General features: G+C 40.8%; 1 protein-coding gene across 1 annotated transcript in view; it reads right to left on the reverse strand.

The window, feature by feature from the left end:
* Positions 1–404: 404 nt before the first annotated feature.
* PITPNC1 (phosphatidylinositol transfer protein cytoplasmic 1) overlaps positions 405–18,568 on the reverse strand; it is a 74,520-nt gene continuing 56,356 nt past the window's right edge. The window contains exons 6-10 of the mRNA XM_063175935.1: positions 15,795–15,890; positions 7,696–7,851; positions 6,604–6,667; positions 3,284–3,402; positions 405–545 (exon numbers count right to left, since the gene is read on the reverse strand). Of these exons, the coding sequence (XP_063032005.1) occupies positions 540–545; positions 3,284–3,402; positions 6,604–6,667; positions 7,696–7,851; positions 15,795–15,890 (441 nt within the window). The 3' untranslated portion in view covers positions 405–539. The remainder of the gene's footprint in view (positions 546–3,283; positions 3,403–6,603; positions 6,668–7,695; positions 7,852–15,794; positions 15,891–18,568) is intronic.

Below are 18,568 nucleotides of genomic sequence, written 5' to 3' on the forward strand. Positions count from 1 at the left end.
TCGTTTATAGCATCCCCTCAGACTGTTCCATTGGTGGCAGTAAGATGCACCATATGGCTTGAAACACTACTTTAGGAATATATAAACTACTTTCTCTTGCATGCACTTTTCAGAAGGTTTTAAGGATCGAGTCTGAGGAAAGGAGTCATCTTTCCACACCGGAAAATTTATCTGAAACAAACAAAAAAACCAACCAACAAACCAGCACGACCTTTGGAGCAATGGAGTTATGTCACTCTTGCTGTGGCAGACATGGCTTATCAGGAGGAAACATGCAGGGCTAATTTAAAAGGTTTTTTTCGATGGATCTGGAAGAGTGAGAGTTTCTGGAGCAGACTTTTTCCGAGGCCGATCTTTGGGAACTGTTAGGAAATCAGGAGCATCTGTGGAGAGAGGGGTTGATGGAGCACTAGATGGAGCACTGCGGGTTGAGGAAGGCATGGAAATGCTAGAGATAGATATTGCCGGTGGGAAAATCCCAATCTTCTTGTTGGTAGCTTCCTGAGTGGCTCGTTCAAACTCTCGGACTTCATCCATTGTCATGTCTTCAACGAGAAGGAATGAAACACAAAGGCATGTTAGAATAATTTCAAATAATCATTTCATTAACTCAGTTAAACTACTTCCATCCAAATCCTAAAGCAGGGAACGATTGCTTATCACGCATCTCATTAAATGCTTCTCCGCATGAATGCCTCCCCATTGTAAGGCACTGACTGGAGCACAATGAGCACAGTGTAAAGGAAACAAAGTTTTAAGTACATTAATCACGTCCTAATGGTTCCTCTACCTGGGTCTGAGCTGAATAAAGATTGCTGCCTCTGGAATTGCTGGCAAAACCCAGCTATTCCACAGGCAACTAAAGAGTACATTTGGATACAGTCAGCAGGTAGCATTTTTCAGAACTTCAAACTTTCAAACTTGAAAAGGGTTTTAAATTTTTCATTTCGATTATAAGGCCAAGTGGGCAAAGGGTTGTCATGGTTTGTTCATCTGCTGTAATTATCAAGGGATGAAAAATTCTCTCTCCTTCCATTGACTTGAGCTGCAGCTTCATGCAAGGACCAAGCCTGTTTTGCTTTTCCGCCAATAAAGCCTGAAGAATTCTCTCTCCCTTGACAAAGCCGCAAGATTCAAATGCTCAATTCCCGCGGAACCAGGCAGAGGAGATGAGGATTAAAGCCCTGGGGAAGGAGAGGCGGGCAGGGCGCGGAGCTGCCGGAGCTGTCCCGGAGCTGTCCCGGTGCTGCCCAGCCCCGCAAGAGGGCAGCGCGATCCCAGCGCGGAGCCGTGCGGAACCTGCGATAAACCACGGCAGTGACATCTGCTACCACCCGGGAAGCTGAGCAGAAAATCAGCAAAGATCTTCTGGAACCTGCTGCTCCATGTCTGCAGTGCCTGCAAGACGCCCACCGAGCCAACTGAAGGCAATGTTAAGATTTTTGCTGAATGTCAAGTTAAATTCATAAATTTGAAGTATTTCATTAGACCATTTATAGATTCTTTGAGCCACGAAAGATCAAAAATGTAGAAATAAAACAGGAGTCTTTTAATCAATTAAGAAGTCTCACATATTCGAGTGTCTGAAGCACAGGGCTGGCAGTGGGGATTACCAAATTTGTGATAAAATCCTGTTCTTCCAGGGCACTGATGCTTTTTGCCCCTACCCAGCTGCAGACATGTGCAACCTTGGCTGTCGAAGCAGCTTTCTGTTGTGTTCCAAATATTACATGAAATAAAAGTGTGCACGGTGCTGGCTCCCCCTGCACCACACTGCAGGGACCTCTCCAGCCCACACTGGCACCATTAGCAGTGAGAATCTGCCTGTTGCAGATCTGACAGAAGTGCTGGCAATAAACAGATGGTCCCAGGGGAACTGTACCTACTCATGTTGGAGAGAGGTTTGAACCTGTTTTGCTGGTTTACATTTCGTTTCACACCCTGTAACAGTGGGTGAGAATTTCTGCACTCGAAGTGTCCCAAATCCTGCTGAAATCACAGGGATTTTGATTGAGGAATTCTGTATGCTGTGAACCAAAAGCTGTCTTGGACAAATGAAGGGGACAGGAAGGTTTGTCAGTGCACTGTCCTTTGAAGGGAAATCTTACTGAATGGGGCCTCCAGGACTCTTCATTTTCAATTCAGACATTAAACACTTCAATTGACTTTTACTTTTTAGCTTATATTTGCTTTAATTTCCTTCTGCTTGATATATACTCAAGTAAAACAGTCCTTACACTGAGCTAGGAAGATTCAGGTTCACTTTCTTTTTTTCATTAATAACAACTTCTGTTCTGACCTCAATGACAATTTTTCCACATGGAAACTACAGGTGGCAGACTTCATTCAGAACCAGATCCTGAAGTGTAGAGCCAAAATCTGAACTGATTCTCTGCTAAGGAGTAACCTTGATGTCAGTGAAGCTGCTGTGTCACGAGCACAAGAATTACCTGCCCAGGGACTGTGCAGACAACATCTCCTCAGGCTGGGGCCAGCTGGCACTGAGCAAGAGCCAAAGAAAGACTTAGAGCCCTTCAAGCCTTGCCCCACACTGATTTCATGGCTAAACCCAGCACTGAGTTCCACAGCACCATTAGAAGAAATAAAGGAATAATGACATTGCAGGGGCAAGGGCTGCTGCATCTTCTCTATTTGCAGAGAGTATCAACCTCTAAATTTAGGCCTCTACTTGTGGATTAGGTAAATAAGTACTTTATGAAATCTCCGGACCAGAGAACATACACAGAAAGCTGCCCTTTTCCACAAACCACTGCTGCATACTTCTGAAAATACTTCCCACCTTGTTGGTAGCTAATCAATGACAGTAACATTAAAGTTACCTTGAAAAGAATGAATAACTCATTAGATTTTTTTCCTGGTGAAAGAAAGAATTTTGTGAATCCCATAGAAGTTTTCCACTCCCCATGTTCTTGGCTTTTTGACTAGACCACTATGAACTCCTGCATTTTTTAACTCTTGAAAGAATAGAAAGTAAAAATCCTCTTTAACCTCCTCTTTATGTATCCAAGTGAAATTTGAGCATTGTGTTTCCTGGAAGCCAGGGAGCTGTATATGAGCCCAACCCCACCCTCCCTTACATAACTGGCAGGGTCACAGTGCAAACCAAAGGCAAAATCATTGCACTTCATGGAGAAAGATTCTGTTCTTATTGAAGCAAAACCTCCCCAAAATTCCACTGGCTGATCAGCAATTGGTTGCTCTTTTCTGGTCTGTGCAGATGCATTGGCTGAGGATGGGCAATATGTTTCAAAAATTGACATACTCTTGCTTTGGCATGGCTCTCTATTTCATCCACAGTAGATGAATGTTGGTTGCAAACTTTAATGTTGGTTTTTTCATGCATATTTTTCTCGTATTCTCGAACATCATCCATAGTCATATCTGTAAAAAGTTCAAAATTGTTGGCATTTTCCATTGATTCAGTGCAAACTTTTTTTTTTTTTTTTCCCTAAGGAGAAGGTTCTAGGAACACAAAGTCTTTCAGCAGAAGCCAACAAAGGATTTTTTAAAAAGCAAGGAGCAACTAGCTTTATGAAAATTGCCTCATAAAGGTAGTTGTGTCAGCCAAGGAAGGTGCAAGGTTAAGTCAAAGGGAGTCAGAGAACAGGAAGGAGTGGAAGTTGTTCAGGAGTATCTGTGTAATGTAAGGTAGGCAGGTAGTACTGAAGTGCAGGCCTTGGCAAAGGCCAAGATCTTCTAAAGAGATTTTAGAAGATCCTTTGGAATAAAGGACAGATACAGAAATATTATAAATATTTACTTACCTTTCCAGCACTTGCAAAAAGAGTTTTAGTTAACTTTGCATTGTACATCTCATAACCAGCAAAAAATCACAGTGTTAGAGCCCACACCACTTTAGATTCCAGAAACTAACACTTAAACTGCTAAGTGAATTAATAGTGAAGATGTTAATGGTTGTGTAGCCTCAAGCAATTGAATGAATGATGAAAATTAGAAATATCCCTCAAGTGAGGCTGATCCCAGCAGCAGGGTCACTGAGCACTGCCCAGCACAGCCTGCCAGGTGCTGTGGAACACCAGGCAATGGTAACACCTTGAACAGCATTTGTCACCAACCACAGCTCCAGGAAAACATAAAGAACTCAATAATTGCCTGTGACTCTTCTGAGTATTCCCAGGCTTTCCATAAATGCCCTGGGGAGTGAGGAGTCAGAGCAGGAGCAGTGGCAGGGTTTGGGCTGCTCTTTACGATGCTTTGGTAGCTTCAGAGCCTCGTAAAAACAACCATCAACTTTTGACTCCAAACACTTAAAGAGCATTTTATTGGCACAGTCTGCTTGAAATGGGTGCCCCTTTGGTCATGCACTGTGATCTGCTCTTGAGGCTCCCATATTCCTGAAGGTTATGATGTGCCACTGGGATTTGGGAGTTCTTGGATCACACCACTCCCTGCTCTGTGCTCTGAGGCTCCTGCTGCATTTTATGAGGCAGCTTTTAAGGCAAGATACAACTTCAGCTTGATGTCATAATTCATCAGTAAAAACAAATGCAGTCTGAAATTTTGATCAAGGAAGTTGAGAAGGAAACATTGAATACCCCTAACTGATACTCTATCAGTCTTTACTGTTGTCTGGAATGAGAAACAAGCTGAGAAGCTGTGTCAGTAACATGCTGGGATGCACTTTGCCAAGCACAGAACATGCTCTGTATTAGTAAGTAACACTGAGAAAATAGAATTTCTTAATAATAAAACTAAATAGAGTTCAGTAAATTAAATGACAAAACACATTCATACTTTCAAGGTCAGTAACAGCAACCAGTCATTAACATAACACATTGTTTATTACACTGATTATTTGATTCAGTTTATCTGACTACCATCATCTCCAGGTCTTTCTCAAACTTTCATTTCAAAAGGTGTTAATAGACACTTAAAATTATATTTTGGATGCTAGATTATTATATCTGTTTTATTAAGCCCAGATTTTTTAGGTTTTGTACTTACACTGATAATTAAGCATTTAAAAATACACTATATTAGTTAGTAAAAAGGCTCACTCTGACAAGGAAAAATCCACAAGATAATTGTGAACACAGTATTTCATCTGTAGAAAGAGTATTTTTGGCAGGGAGATTTTAGACTTAGGAGGGGAAAATCTATAGTGAAATGTTTTTGAGCTAAACCTGTTTGGTATGTTTGACTTCATGGCTGTTCATTTGTCATTGTTATCAGTAACTCTGCTAAAGTGCAGCTGACACTTTGCTCCTCAGTAACATTCTCCATCTCTCACTGGATAGATATTTTGGGTAGACTGGGAGCAAATTTATGGGCTCAATTTTTACATTAAATCAGGCTGTTTTATTTAAAGTTACCAGTTTTCCTGACTTGCTGCAGGGAAAAGAATGAATTGTTCTATTTCAGGTAAAAAAAGAAACAAATCTAAAATTAAAAAAAATTTGCTCTGAAGAACTCTCTCATTGGATATAAAATTCTCTCACTAGTTTACAGCTATCCCAATAGAAAAAGATATTTTTAGCAGTTTCAGGATTTTTATGACCATTACAGCACAAGATTTTCATGAAGTATTAAATTTATAAGAACACTGTGATTTCAAAGCAATTTTTTCTCTATTTCCAAACAATGAGCCCACTGGGTTGGAGGCTGAATTCCAGTGCAGGGCTGTAACACCTCTGAGATGGGTTTGCAGCAGTGACTCCCTGAGCAATGCACAATGCACTGAGCTCTGGTGAGAGCTGTCCCTCACCCATGAAATGCCCAAATTGGTGTTTCCTGAAGCTTGAGGAGAGCCTAAATAAACATTCTAAATATATTGTCAAATTCCTATGGCATTTCCATGGCCTGTCTCATAGCCTGTTTTAAGAGCAGCTGTGGTGATGGATATGTCTTACAGAAAATGCATGTAAAAGGTACAAACCAGTGAGCTCTCTTTAGACACTGTGATTACTGGTTTGATATTCAGGTTGCTCTGTCCTGATGGAAGTGCCCACATTCCCACAGCTGCCTCATGGATTCCAGCACTTTTTGCAGGCAGCTGCTGCTGAATCAGACCCCATAGGATTTATGCTTATCTACATCTTTTTTCAGAAAAGCTCCATCTTTTCTTTGTTGCAATCCATATCAATAGTTTCAGACTTTCCTAAAAAGCTGGAAATGTGTTGGGTCAGAAGCCTTAGGAATCTGCAGGATGGAAATGGCTGCAAGTTAAGGCAGCCTTAAGAAGGAGCTTTATTCAAACCTGCACAAGGTTCTCCATACAGAAAACTCCTGCCTGCAGGGCAGGTGAGGCACTGGGGCAGGTCCACTGACATGCTGGGATGGAAAGGCATCCCTGACTGCTGCCCAAATCCAGCATCCCTGGAAAGGTCCAAGGCCAGCCTGGATGGGGCTTGGAGCAGCCTGGGATAGTGGAATAATCCCTGCCCATGGAAGGGGGTGGAAGGAGATGATCTTTAACATGGTTCCACCTCCTCCATGAACAACTCACACTAGGACCTGATGATCCATGAAAGCAGATGAGAACCTGCTGTTAATTGTCCCAGGCTTGTCCCAGCCCCCTGGAAGGGTTAATTTGCAGGTTAATTGGCTCGGGAGGACACTCACCATACCACTCATCCACCCAGGCAAACGCCTGCCGGTGACCGATCAGCAGGATGTCTCTGACCACCTGCAAACAAGGAAAGGGTTAAAGGCCCCAGCAGCAACAAAACATCTCTTCTGTGTCTTTCAACAGGATTGAAGTGAGAAACCCTCTGGCAGTTCTGTGTCTAAAATGTCATTCTGGCCCTGAAGAGCTCCTATTCCAGCTTCCCACTGGAACTGGATCTGTTGCCAGCACTGAATCCTGGCTTTGACTAGCAAGGAATCCATTTGGGAATGTGTAGAAATACCAATATGTAGGGGGGTAGAATATAAGTAAATAAAGATAGTATAGAAAGTAATCTAACCCCCTAAAGAATTGCAACTGAGTTAATTATTAAAGATCAGGAGCAGGCTTGACTTTAACAGGCCACAGCTATAGCCAATAAGAAGAAGAGTGTTATAAAAGAGTGGCTTGGTTGCTGAAAGGGAACTGGAGTCAGTTGGCTGCTGTGAGAAGAAGGAAGAGTCAGTGCCCAGAGGAGCTGCCTATGAGAAACATCAAGGAGGTACAAAGCTCCAGCAATAGGGAACCCTTGCAATGTAATGACAATAGAACTCTTGCAGTATAGTGACAACACCAATAATCTCTGGCCAATTAGACATTCCGGATCTCTTTTTTTCCCCTCTCAGTTTTTTCAAACATGTAGCAGGTCAATACTATGAAAAATGTTATCACCTTGTAGTTGTGCTATTCATGAATTGAATTTTTAGTAGACTGATTTCCCACTAGACAGTCTGTTTCTAAGGCATTCTTCACCTCAGTGCTGTGTGTGTGGGACCCCTGTGCACCCAGAGATACCTCAGCTCATAAATTGGTCACAGCACTGAAAATGTTATTGGTAATTTTTCTCAACCTTAGGCCTGAGCAGCTCTGGGCTTTGTCACTTTTGTACCCAGAGTGATGTCCTGGGCTCTGCTCCAGCTCTTTGAGACCTTGTGAGAGGTCTGAGCCTGGGCTGAGCTCCCAGGCTTCTCCAAAGCCATTGCCACATTCCTGTGAATGCTCGAGTTCTGCTCATGTGGAGGATAAGAAACAGCTCCTGTTTCACTGACCTTGTGTACAAATTGCTCTACTCTGGTTTGAAGTCCCCAGACTTCGAATTTCACAGTCACAAGTTTGTAGGAACACATAATTGGCTGATGGGTCTCTCTCCAGCCTTCTTTCAATTGGCCTCTCCCAGTTTTCTGTGACTTGAAGTATTTGGGATCCTGCAGAACAAAGAAAACATACAGGGAAATGCAGGAGGGGAAGTTGTGTTTGTCAATTTGCTAAAGTAAAAGTTGTGAGAAGACACAAAACATGCTAATAAACATTATAGAAAAGTTATAGGAAATTGACTTTTAAAATGTACTAGGCTATCCTAAAATCCAAGCCTGGCAGTGAATCAATGGCAGCATTGACAATCATATCAGCCAGGACTGCTGTTCTCTGCTGTAGGAAAATCTGTTACTGCAAGTCATTACAGTGCAGTGCACTCCAAGGGTTATTTATGGTCTTGGGAAAAAAATAAAAATAGTGGCTTCTTCAGAGGCTGTTTTTCCACTGCCCCTTGGTGTGAACTGCTTGTACTTTTCCACCTGTGCCTGTCTCCTGAAATTGTGTCCAGTTGGGGCTTTGACACTTCCACACTGACCCTGACAATTCCACCTTCAGTTTGAAGTGCACTTTTCATCCCAAGGTAAGTGGGGAACTCCTGCAGTTTGTCCATCTCTGGTTACAACTAAGTCATGAGCAGACATGAGTAATCCCAACTCTGTTTCTCTTTCAGGAACTGGGAAATCAAAGGAACTCCAACATTGAAATTACAACATAATTTCATAAAACCATTAAAGGCATTGGTTCATCTTTTTAAAGTTTACATTCATCTGTACAAGATACAGTTTTATCTATGAAAGTGTTATTTTCCATATTGGTATAATTTTATTTCCCTTTATGTCCAATCCTGCTAATTATATCTTGTAAATAGAAATAATTTATGGTTAAGCACTGGTTGTCAGAACTTGAAAATTATGTCATTTCAGAAAATTCATAGTGGAGCTTCTAAAATCTGTCCTGAAGAGTAACCAGCAGTGCTCAGCTGTGTTCTTTCCCCAGTGCTGAGGTCTGGGAAGATCCTTTGTTGTAAAAGCAGTTAATCATGTACTTAAACAGTGTTTAAATTATGCAATAAATGGATGACAATCAGGAGAAAACCACAAAAAACTGATAACTACTCTGATCTACATTTTGCTTCATTCAGTGTGAGTTTATGTATCACCAGCATTCATGTTCCTGCTGTTTAGTTATCTCTTGACTTCTGGTTTTATCCTAAACTGAAGCTCTGCCACTAAAGCTTCTCTCTAATGAGGTGAGAGTCCTTCTTCCCTGTGAAAGTCACTGCTTTTATTGCTGACACAGCCTTTGCAAAGGGGAGACTTTGAGCTCACACTATAATAAGGTTTCAATGTTAAATCACCATAAAACAGTTCAGCATCATCATTTATCAGAGCAACACCCCCTGTACAGCACAGCCCATGGTCACAGGCTGCTGCCAATCTTGTCACCCAACAGAGCTCAACCACAGATGGATCTACACATTTGCTGTTTGAAAGAGCTGTTTAATAATTGATCATTGCCTGAAGCAATCAATATAATAATAACACCAATAAAAAGCAAAAAGGAAAGAAAACATAATATTCAAAAAGACACAACATTCTAGTTGGAGGTTCCTTAAAAAAAGAAATTACAGAAAATACAATTTCAAATATGGTTGCAAAATATTCCACTGTGAAATAAGGATCTCTAAAAAGGAAAATAGTTTCCTATAAGTCAGGGTCTGCTATTTCTTACACACACACACAGTGCTGGTGTGATGGAGCCATTGCCTTGATTCAGCATTTCAGATACACTCTTTAATAATCCTGAATGTTGTACTTCACAATCCTTCAGAGATAACCAGAGCTATAATGGAGAAACTTCAGTGCAGTCCAAAGGGATTTAATGTAATCAATTTGAGTTGGTATCAAATATCAGGAAATTCTAACTAAAAATGAAATAATGAATAACTGCTGATTCCCAAGTTTTATGGGTTGGGTCTGGTTTGGTTTGGTGAGTTTAACCCAGCAGACAAGGGGACACACAGTGGGGATCACTCTGAACTTGGTGGCCCACAAATCACCCACCAACTGCAATGCAACTGATCCGTGCCATCACCCCCAGGTGCAAATTCCCTTAACAGCACCCAGAGATGGCACCTCTGCATGCCTTAACTCTGTCCCTTTTTCTTGAAGGACATGAGGATTAGTCACAAGTTGGCTGCAGAGCTCCATGGGAAGAGCCAGTTCAGCAGCTCCCATCAAAGAGCTCTGAGGGAAATTCCTGCCTCTCTGGAAACATTAACATATTGCTACTATAAAACTGCAGCCTGATGAATGGAAGCCAGAGCTCAGAGGAACAGATTCCCAGGCTGCTGTGTGAAAGATCAAGGTGTTAAAGACTTTCCTGAGTGCTTGCTCAGGGAGCTGAGACTCAGAGGCTGCAAGGCACACTGAGACATTGGGCAAAGTCAACTTGAGAATTCCATGGCTGGGCCATCAGCTCAAAGGGCACAAATGTTTGACAGAGGTGAGCTCTTGTAAGGAAAACTAATATCCCAGAGCTTTAACCCAGCTGCTACAAATTTACATGTTTAACAACATCATGGCTGTTTTAGAAACACACAAATTCTGTCTCTGTTTGTGCTGTGGATCATACAAGGAAGCCTTTAGGGGAAGATTCTCTACATTTCACTCTATATTTTTACACCTTTCCTAGGCCTGTGCTATTGACCACAGCCATGGGCAGCAGGCCATGCCAGAGGACTTTGGTGGAACCAGGACTGCTCATAATTCGCTCTTCAATGCCTGATCCAAAGCCTACTGAAATTAATGAGAACTTGGACAAGAATGATTTTATGTTCCTGACTCGTGGGTTCAAATTGCTAAATTTAGACTCACAACCTGGAATTGTTTCTGCAATTAGGCACACAAGGTCCTTCTATAACAAAAAAATGAGGCAGGGCTGATAATTTTCCATTAAAAGCAAACAGAAATTATATTGGTACCCAGCACTGCCTCTCTCAGCAACACTCGTGGCACACGTACTTGAAGCTTTTCTCCTGTACCTAGAAGCTGTGCAAGCTGAACTTTGCTCTGACCCCACTTTTATGTTATTATTTAGATAATTAATTTTGTGTGTTCCTTATTTTTGCTTTTAGACACCCATGCCTTTCTTCCCAGAGAAGGCATCATGCAAAGAATACTGAGTCTATTCACTATTTTCCCCTTGATTTATCTACTGGCAAAATCCTCAATCTGTTTTAAATGTAATGGCATAGCTAAAATCTTTTTGTTTAAATAACCTTCTTGTCCTTTTATCAGACACAATTTATTAGGAAAGCCCATCTGGCAAATCCTTTTGCTAGAGGAGCAAAACCTACTCTGTATTTGCAATACATTATTGCCAGGTGCAGAGTGATTTAAAAATAGCACTTCTGCCAACAGAGCAGAAACATCACAACCCGTGAGCTGGGCTTAGTTGAGAATGAAATGTAAAATTACAATGAAATAAAAGCCTCTGGATGTGGGATATGGATTCAAACCTAGCACTCTCCCAGGTTTTATTACTTAGAGCTCAAGTCAATGTGTTTATTGATGGAGTCTATTATTTATCATTTAGCATTTATTTATTTAACTTCCCTCACGGATGTCACGTGCATCAGACGTGGAGTGGAACGGTCCTTTCCAGGAAGCAAACCCAGCCCTGGGTCCTTGCAATGCCTTTTTACAATTAATTCTGACCTGTTCCTTTGTACTCAGAGTTAAATAATGAAATGCATTTGTTGTTTACAGAAAACCTGCAAGTCTGCCTGGCACCCTTGCCCTCAGCTCTGCCATGGTACCAGGCCTGACTGGGAGCTGCCAGAGGTGAGAGTGCACCCTGCTTGTGCCATGCATCCTGCCCTCTCAGATCCTTCCTTCTCTTTAATGCCTGGATGAATTTTTTCAGATTAAATTTTTCAGACTCCTATGGCAGTATCATGGTGCTTTTGAAGTGCAATCATTTTTTCCCTCTTTATGCTGAAGACCATTTTGTTTTATCTTGAATTTCAGAACCAATCATGGGTTTAATACCTGTCATCTGGCATTTCAGCATCAGCTGTAGTTGCTAGGTTTTAGATTTCAGCTTTTTTAGGCAGTGCTCAGGAAAGATTTATTGATGTAGAGATGCTACCACAGACATTTATGTAGAGTCATTTTTTAAGGACTTCTAAAAAAATTTCCATTAAATGGTATTTTCTGGAAGATCCAGCTAAATACTTAAGAACTGTAAATATTGGGACAGTTCTGAGTTGTTAAAATATGATAATCCAGCCAGCCTTTATGTGAACTCACACACCAAGTGAGTAAGGAAAAGGAAATATTCATACTTTTCATATCCTTCCCTGAACTCCTGAGCTGACATGGTGCCCACACTTACTGGATTGTTTCAGCTGCCATCATTTAGTGATGTGACAGAGGCTTTGCTACTCTGAAAGCACTTGGACAGCCCTAAGGTGGACCTGTCCCAGAGCAGCTGTGCTGAAGGAGAAAAGCCAGCAATGGAAGAAGAAAACTGCAGCAGCTGCATGGAATCTGTTTAGAAGCAGCCTGGAAAGTTTATTCCATTTGTCCAGCTCTCCATTGCTTTGTTATAAACAGGAAATGAAACATTGTTAATTCTGAGAACTTGAATATGTTCTCACTGAACATTTTGCTCAGTAGCTCACAGCCACGGTAAATGTTTCATTTCATGAATGATTCACTGGGGGCCCTCACTCCTCAGCACAGCTCAGCTTTGTTCTTTTCTATATTTCAGACAAATATATCTGTCTATATAGCTGCTGATACATATTCATTGATGCTAAAGTCACAAGGAAATGACTTCACAAAATGTACAACTACTCTTACCTGCCTGGTACATTCTCTGTACAGAAAAACAAAATTCTGTCCCTGATGCAGTATGTACATGCAGGTTTGGAAAACACAGGGCTCCTCACAGACAAACAGGTAAATTTCTTAGCTGGGGTCTAGAATTAACCTTTCTCCATTTGGAACCTCACATTTAAACTTAAAACTTGAAGGATTGGACCCACACGTGTAAGAAAGCTCTGTATTTGAGATGTGGCTGCTTCACAATGGAGTTTGTAGATGCTCATGAAGGTAAGGGGAGGTCACCTGCTTTAGGATACCTGAATTGCTGCAGTTTCACCTCCTCCAGCCTTCCACAAAGGCAGAAATCAGCTCAGCCCCACGACAGAGCTGCACTCTGTGGGTGTGTAATAGCTCCCAAATCTGCCTCCTGATTCACCACTGACCTGGAGATTTCAGTCCCCTGTGCCCTCTGCCAGCCCCTCATCCTTAAGGGCATCCCAATCACTTGGAGGATTCTGCTCCAGAGATCCCCCAGTGTTCCTGGGAGAGGCTCCCTTGAAGTGTCCTGCAATGAAGCAGCAGCTCTCCAGAAGCCTCCAGCTAACTGGATTCTTCACTTTTCAATTTTAGTTAATATTTAGAAGGAGAGAAAAGCAAATATGCACAAAGTTGAATTCAATCATTTTCCCTTCAGCCAGGACATTTTTGTGGAACACATTTCCTCTCCCAGCACCGGTGAGAATGAGCTGTTCAACTCAAATGGAATATTATACATACAAGGATTATTTATATATTTTGTCTTTTTATGTGTGAATCACTATTATGGAAATGAAAATGAAATCTCTTTTTAAGATTCATGTCAGGACAACTGAAAAACTACTTTTTAGATCATAGGTGGGAGGACACAGTGGCTTTGTCCTCCTACCTTCTATCAGGCTCATAAGTCCCAGCACAGGGCAAGCAGAGAAAATAGTGTATGAAGGCTTTAAATTATTTAAGCCACTCTCTAGGATGCAGTATTACAGCTAAATAATGATATTTGCTGTTAAATCTCAAGTATATTTTTAATTGAAGAGGAATGAGCTTTCGTTAGGGTGTAAAGAAAACTAAAGCTCATTTCTAGAAGCTGCCAAACATGCTGACCCTGAAAAAGAACTTACTGTATTTTAAGCCTGTGGAAGAGCCACTGAAATGAAGAGATTACTGGCATGCCTGAAGTTAACGTTGTTCTCATTGGTCTTTCTGGATGGGAGCCAGGACATTTATCCTGTGGGATCTAATTGTTAAATCCTGAGGATTGCACTTCACTTTTAATCTTTAAACTTTGTATCAGTTCAGATTACATGATTTAAAAGCAGCCAAATTGTTGTTATTAGTGCAACTAAAATACCTTTCAAAAGCTTACACAAGCTGGGTTTATCTGAAGCTGCTATTTGGGAAACACAAACCCTTTCTCATTTGCATAGAATTACTGTTCTGATTGAAAGCAGACGGACATTACATTTAAAAACATAAAAAATCTTTTTATAGTCTCTAAATTATGAAGGAGGCCTCATCAGAAATGGGAATTTGGCTTCATGTTCGTCATATGGTAACATAAAAACTCCCAAGGTTGTAAACTTTGGAAGATCCACTGTTTTCAGTTATTACTAATTCACTATCAGTTACAGCATGTACACAGTTAAATACTAAAGGTGTTCTTGCTGCTCTGTATGAATTCTGAAACAGAATTTGGTAGTCAACAGAAAAATCATCCATCAGTACAGAAAAAAACAACAGATGCTGGGCTATTTTTGTTGTTTAAACCCATATAAAATTCCATTTCGCTTGGAATCTGGTTTTTAAATTTGACTTTGAAATAGCAACACAAAGACTCTGAAATGCTTTTCTCTTTTAAAATGAGCCTGTTTTTCTGTATCAGGAGATTAATCACAGGGAAATTATGCTTTAATGGTTGGCTATTAAAAACGAGCAGGAAAGTTGCAAAACTGGTTGTCACCTTTGTGTTTACACTTTCTGAAGTGCAGAGAATGAGATGAAAAATCTCACAGGATTTCTTTAAAGTACAGTCATATTATTGACCTGTTCCATTAGCAGCTCATTCCTAAATGGAACCAGAAGCCGTGGAGCTCAGATAAGATGATGGGACCAATAAGCTGTTTCATGAGGTGTTATATAATTTTTGGTACTAAACAGATAGGTTTCATTATCTAAAGAAAGTAATAAAATTACTTTTCATTCTACTGTAGGCACAGTTTTGCTTTATGACCCGTACACAGCATTCAAAATAGGATCTATATAAATGGAAGATAAAAAGTACTTGATATTTTTAGTCAGAAAATCATGTCTCCTATAGTATAGAAATATATTCCTTGGCAAGTCCTCACTTTCTATCCTAAAAATGATTATGTAGTCTCGTTTTAGATAGTTAAACAGCTGCCATACTCAGTGCCAGCTATGAATATAGACTTGGCTCCAGAGGCAAATCATATCTCCAAAATTAAATGTGAACATAGATCTGATCATTCCTCTCTAGCTGCTTGTTGTGAACCATCATTTATCAACTCTGAGATTAAAACATTGAGACCTCATCTTCATTTGCATGGTGGCTGCTGATTTCAAGCAGTGAATTGCATTGACCTAGAAGAAGCACGCTCTTCAGAGATGTGCTCCATCAAATATACATGGGAGCAATTTCCCAGGGAGTTTTCTGAGTGACTCTGCCTGCTGCCATTGATGATTTTTGGCAGATCTGCTGCAGTCTGCAGTGTGCTCTGGTCCCTCTTGGTCTTGTGACATTGTTCCCTTCAAGTAATTGTGCATCAGCCCCTTGTCACTGCAGCACATCTGTGCTTTGCTGGGCTTGGGCACTTTGCAGGGCTCACTGATCAGGGTGGGATGCAAGTAAGGACAGCAGGGGTGTTTAAAAGTGCTCAGATCTGCAAACTCTTCACTGAGCCTCACAGTGCAAAGGAAAGGCCTTTTCTGGTTTGGACTAATTCAGGTGAATATCAAAGGTCTGGTTCAGGGTGTGTTCTGATAAGGGTAGGAAAGCATTTCAAAGAATCATCTGCAAAAGAAAGTGTTGGGCAATCTGGACAGAGAGGCTGCTGGCTGCTTCCCCTCTGACCAAAGGCTCTTGAGATATTACTGAGCAGCAAGATTTTATACAAAAATAAAAAGGTTGTGATTCCTATGTTCACAGCCCAGTTGCCTCTTACCTCTGATTCCTTGTAATAGCGCTCGGGAATCTCGTCGCTGGCAATATCAATAAAGCAGACTTCTCGCTCCAGATCTTTTGCTTCTTTGTCAAAAATCTGCAAGAGTTAAAGAAATTCAAGGCTGTTACAGAACAGCATCCTCACAAAATCCACCTGGAATAACTGTTACAAGCAGTTTCAATGACTTGTGCAACAGAATGTATTTTAGGCTTGTGCCTGAACAGCTTTGTGTAAAATATTCGAGTTTTTGCAGGAACACATTCTCCACCCTACTGCTCACATCGTGTTCAGCACTTTCTGCTCCCACTGCTGCTCTTCCTTGGATTTTTTTAGAATGGAGACTTTGCTTAAAAACAGCGAGGTCAACAATTTGGATTGTTTTTACTGTATTCTCCATTCTTTGTCCTAGAGTCTGTCACTGTAAAAAACCCAACTCTCTGGTCTCAGGGGGTTTTCCCCTCTACGGACTCCAGCAACGTGCAGGTGTTTGCTGGGAACAGTCAGAGCTGTTGTTACACTGAAAATGAAAATTGTGGCCGAACTTCCCCAGTGGAAGCTGCAAGCTTCCCCAGCCCATCCATGCACACACATTTCAATCCTTTAGGACCTTGTTTGGAACACAAGCCTCCTGTTCCATGCAAGGTGAATGATGGAGATATTTTGAAAATCCAGGTCATTTGCAGCTGCAGCACAGTATCCTTCTGTGCCTGTATCCATAATTTAATTATTTAGGCATCTCAGTGACCCATGTGACTTACACTGTGTCTGCAATACATTTTCCTCATGATTCTGAGACTTGGAAACAGCGCTGAGCTAAAAGGCTACCATGAATTAATGCCATGAAATTCAGGGAAGTTGTGCATCCACTGTCAGGAGCAGTAATAAGCTCACAATGTGCTTTTTCCTTCAGGGCACAATGTTCTATAGCTGATATTTCCAGGAAGCAAAAATATTTTTGTTTTCTTTTTTTTTTTTTTTTTAATATATGCCCTGAATACTCTCTTGATTTAATTAAATTCTAGAGGAACAGTTAAAAATACAAAATGCCAGCAACTCTTTAGTAACAGAAATGCTACTTCATTATTTCTGAAAGCATAGGGGCTGCCCATTTAAAGCATTCAAAAGAGCAATGGACTCCAGGGAACACAGGAACCAGCTGGTAGGAAGAAAATTGCTCAGGAAATTGTCTTTCAAATACAGGAAAAGCTGAAGTTTGACTCTACAATTTTAACTTATCTTGGTAGTGAATAAAACAGGCAGCACTGAATGCTCACTGAGCTGGATGTAACATATTCACACATCTGAAACTGCTGAAGAACTGAGAAACTCCAACCTGGTTTTATTTGTATTATTATCCTTCTGCAATTGTTGTTTTGCAAGAAATATGTTAATTATTTGAACAATGTGGAACTTTGAAGGAAAGCCCTTCTCCTGTTGTGCTCCTTCTCTGAATTGGGTACATTGGTGTAAATCACTTCTGTGTTTATATATATAATATAGGTCACCTTTTATAAGCTCCCTTGCTTGCTTTTTTCCTAAACAAATTCAGAAATACAGAGCAGCCCCTGATGAAATCAGTTGAACTATTTCTGGAGTAAGATGCATTTCACCATAATCTCTCTAAAATACTGGAAATGGGACTTAAGTGGACATTAGCAGATCAGCTGAGGCTTTGAATCTGTGCATGGTTTAGGAACAAGCCCCATAAATTCAAGCACATGCAAATCTCTGCCCATTTGCAATGGCGTAAATGGAGATTATTACCCAGTGTCTTATGCAAAGAAATGTGCCCTGCTCTGTCCCAGACTTGATCCACATATTTCACCTCGTATGAAAATAGTTCTAAATTCCTTTTCTCTCTTTAAAATGCTGTGATGGAAGTGGGGATGACAGATGCCTTTGCCAATCTGTCAAAACCAGGAGGAATTTTTCAACCATTTCAACGATGCCTTATTTGCTGCCGAGGCTGTCTGTGACCATTTCCTTTATTCCAGAAGTTTGCTGAATGACATTCTTACTTCCCTTTGCCAGCAGAACTTGTTGTCTAATCATTTATGCTTCTCCTTTTCTCAGATTGTCCTCACAAGATTTGCAGCTAGAGATTTAATCTTCTCATTCTATCAGCAGTTGAAAATAAGAAGTCATTAGAGAACAAGACTGATTTCTTTCTTAGCTCTAATTCTCTTATTGCCTCTCTTGGCCACAGAATCTTGGATTGCCTGAAATCCTGTAGGGACGATGGGTTTATTGTGGCTGGGATCAAAGACACTAAAGAAACTGAAAAGTTTTAAAGGAAAAGATTAAAGGCCACAAAAAGAAGCATAAGGCTCCCAATCTGTGCAACTGTATTTGCAAATGTGCAGAAACTGAATGGTGAGAACAATCTGTATCCTTAAGAAGATGATGATGTAGAAGACAGAATATTAAATATTATATTGGAAAGAACTGGACAGGCTTTACATTTGGAAGCCAAGTAATTAATTGAGATTAATATACACAATCAAATGGAAAACAAAGAGCAACATTCAGACTGAAGAGACCTTTTTGCCGTGGGTTTTGGTTTGATTTTGGGGGGAGTAACGTGACAGCTTTTTTACAACAAACATTTATATACTTCCCTTTCCTAGGAGGAATGAAAACTCAGCATGGTTTAGACTACATCACCCACAGAATGACAGAAAGTGGGAGGAAGGTTTCAACTGGGCCTTTATGACTGTCAATGGTTTCTTCTGGTGAAAATTAAAAAAAAAAACCAAAAAACCCCAACCAAACAA

Source organism: Melospiza melodia, chromosome 24, assembly GCF_035770615.1.
Source record: "Melospiza melodia melodia isolate bMelMel2 chromosome 24, bMelMel2.pri, whole genome shotgun sequence".
NCBI classification, from domain to species: Eukaryota; Metazoa; Chordata; class Aves; order Passeriformes; family Passerellidae; genus Melospiza; species Melospiza melodia.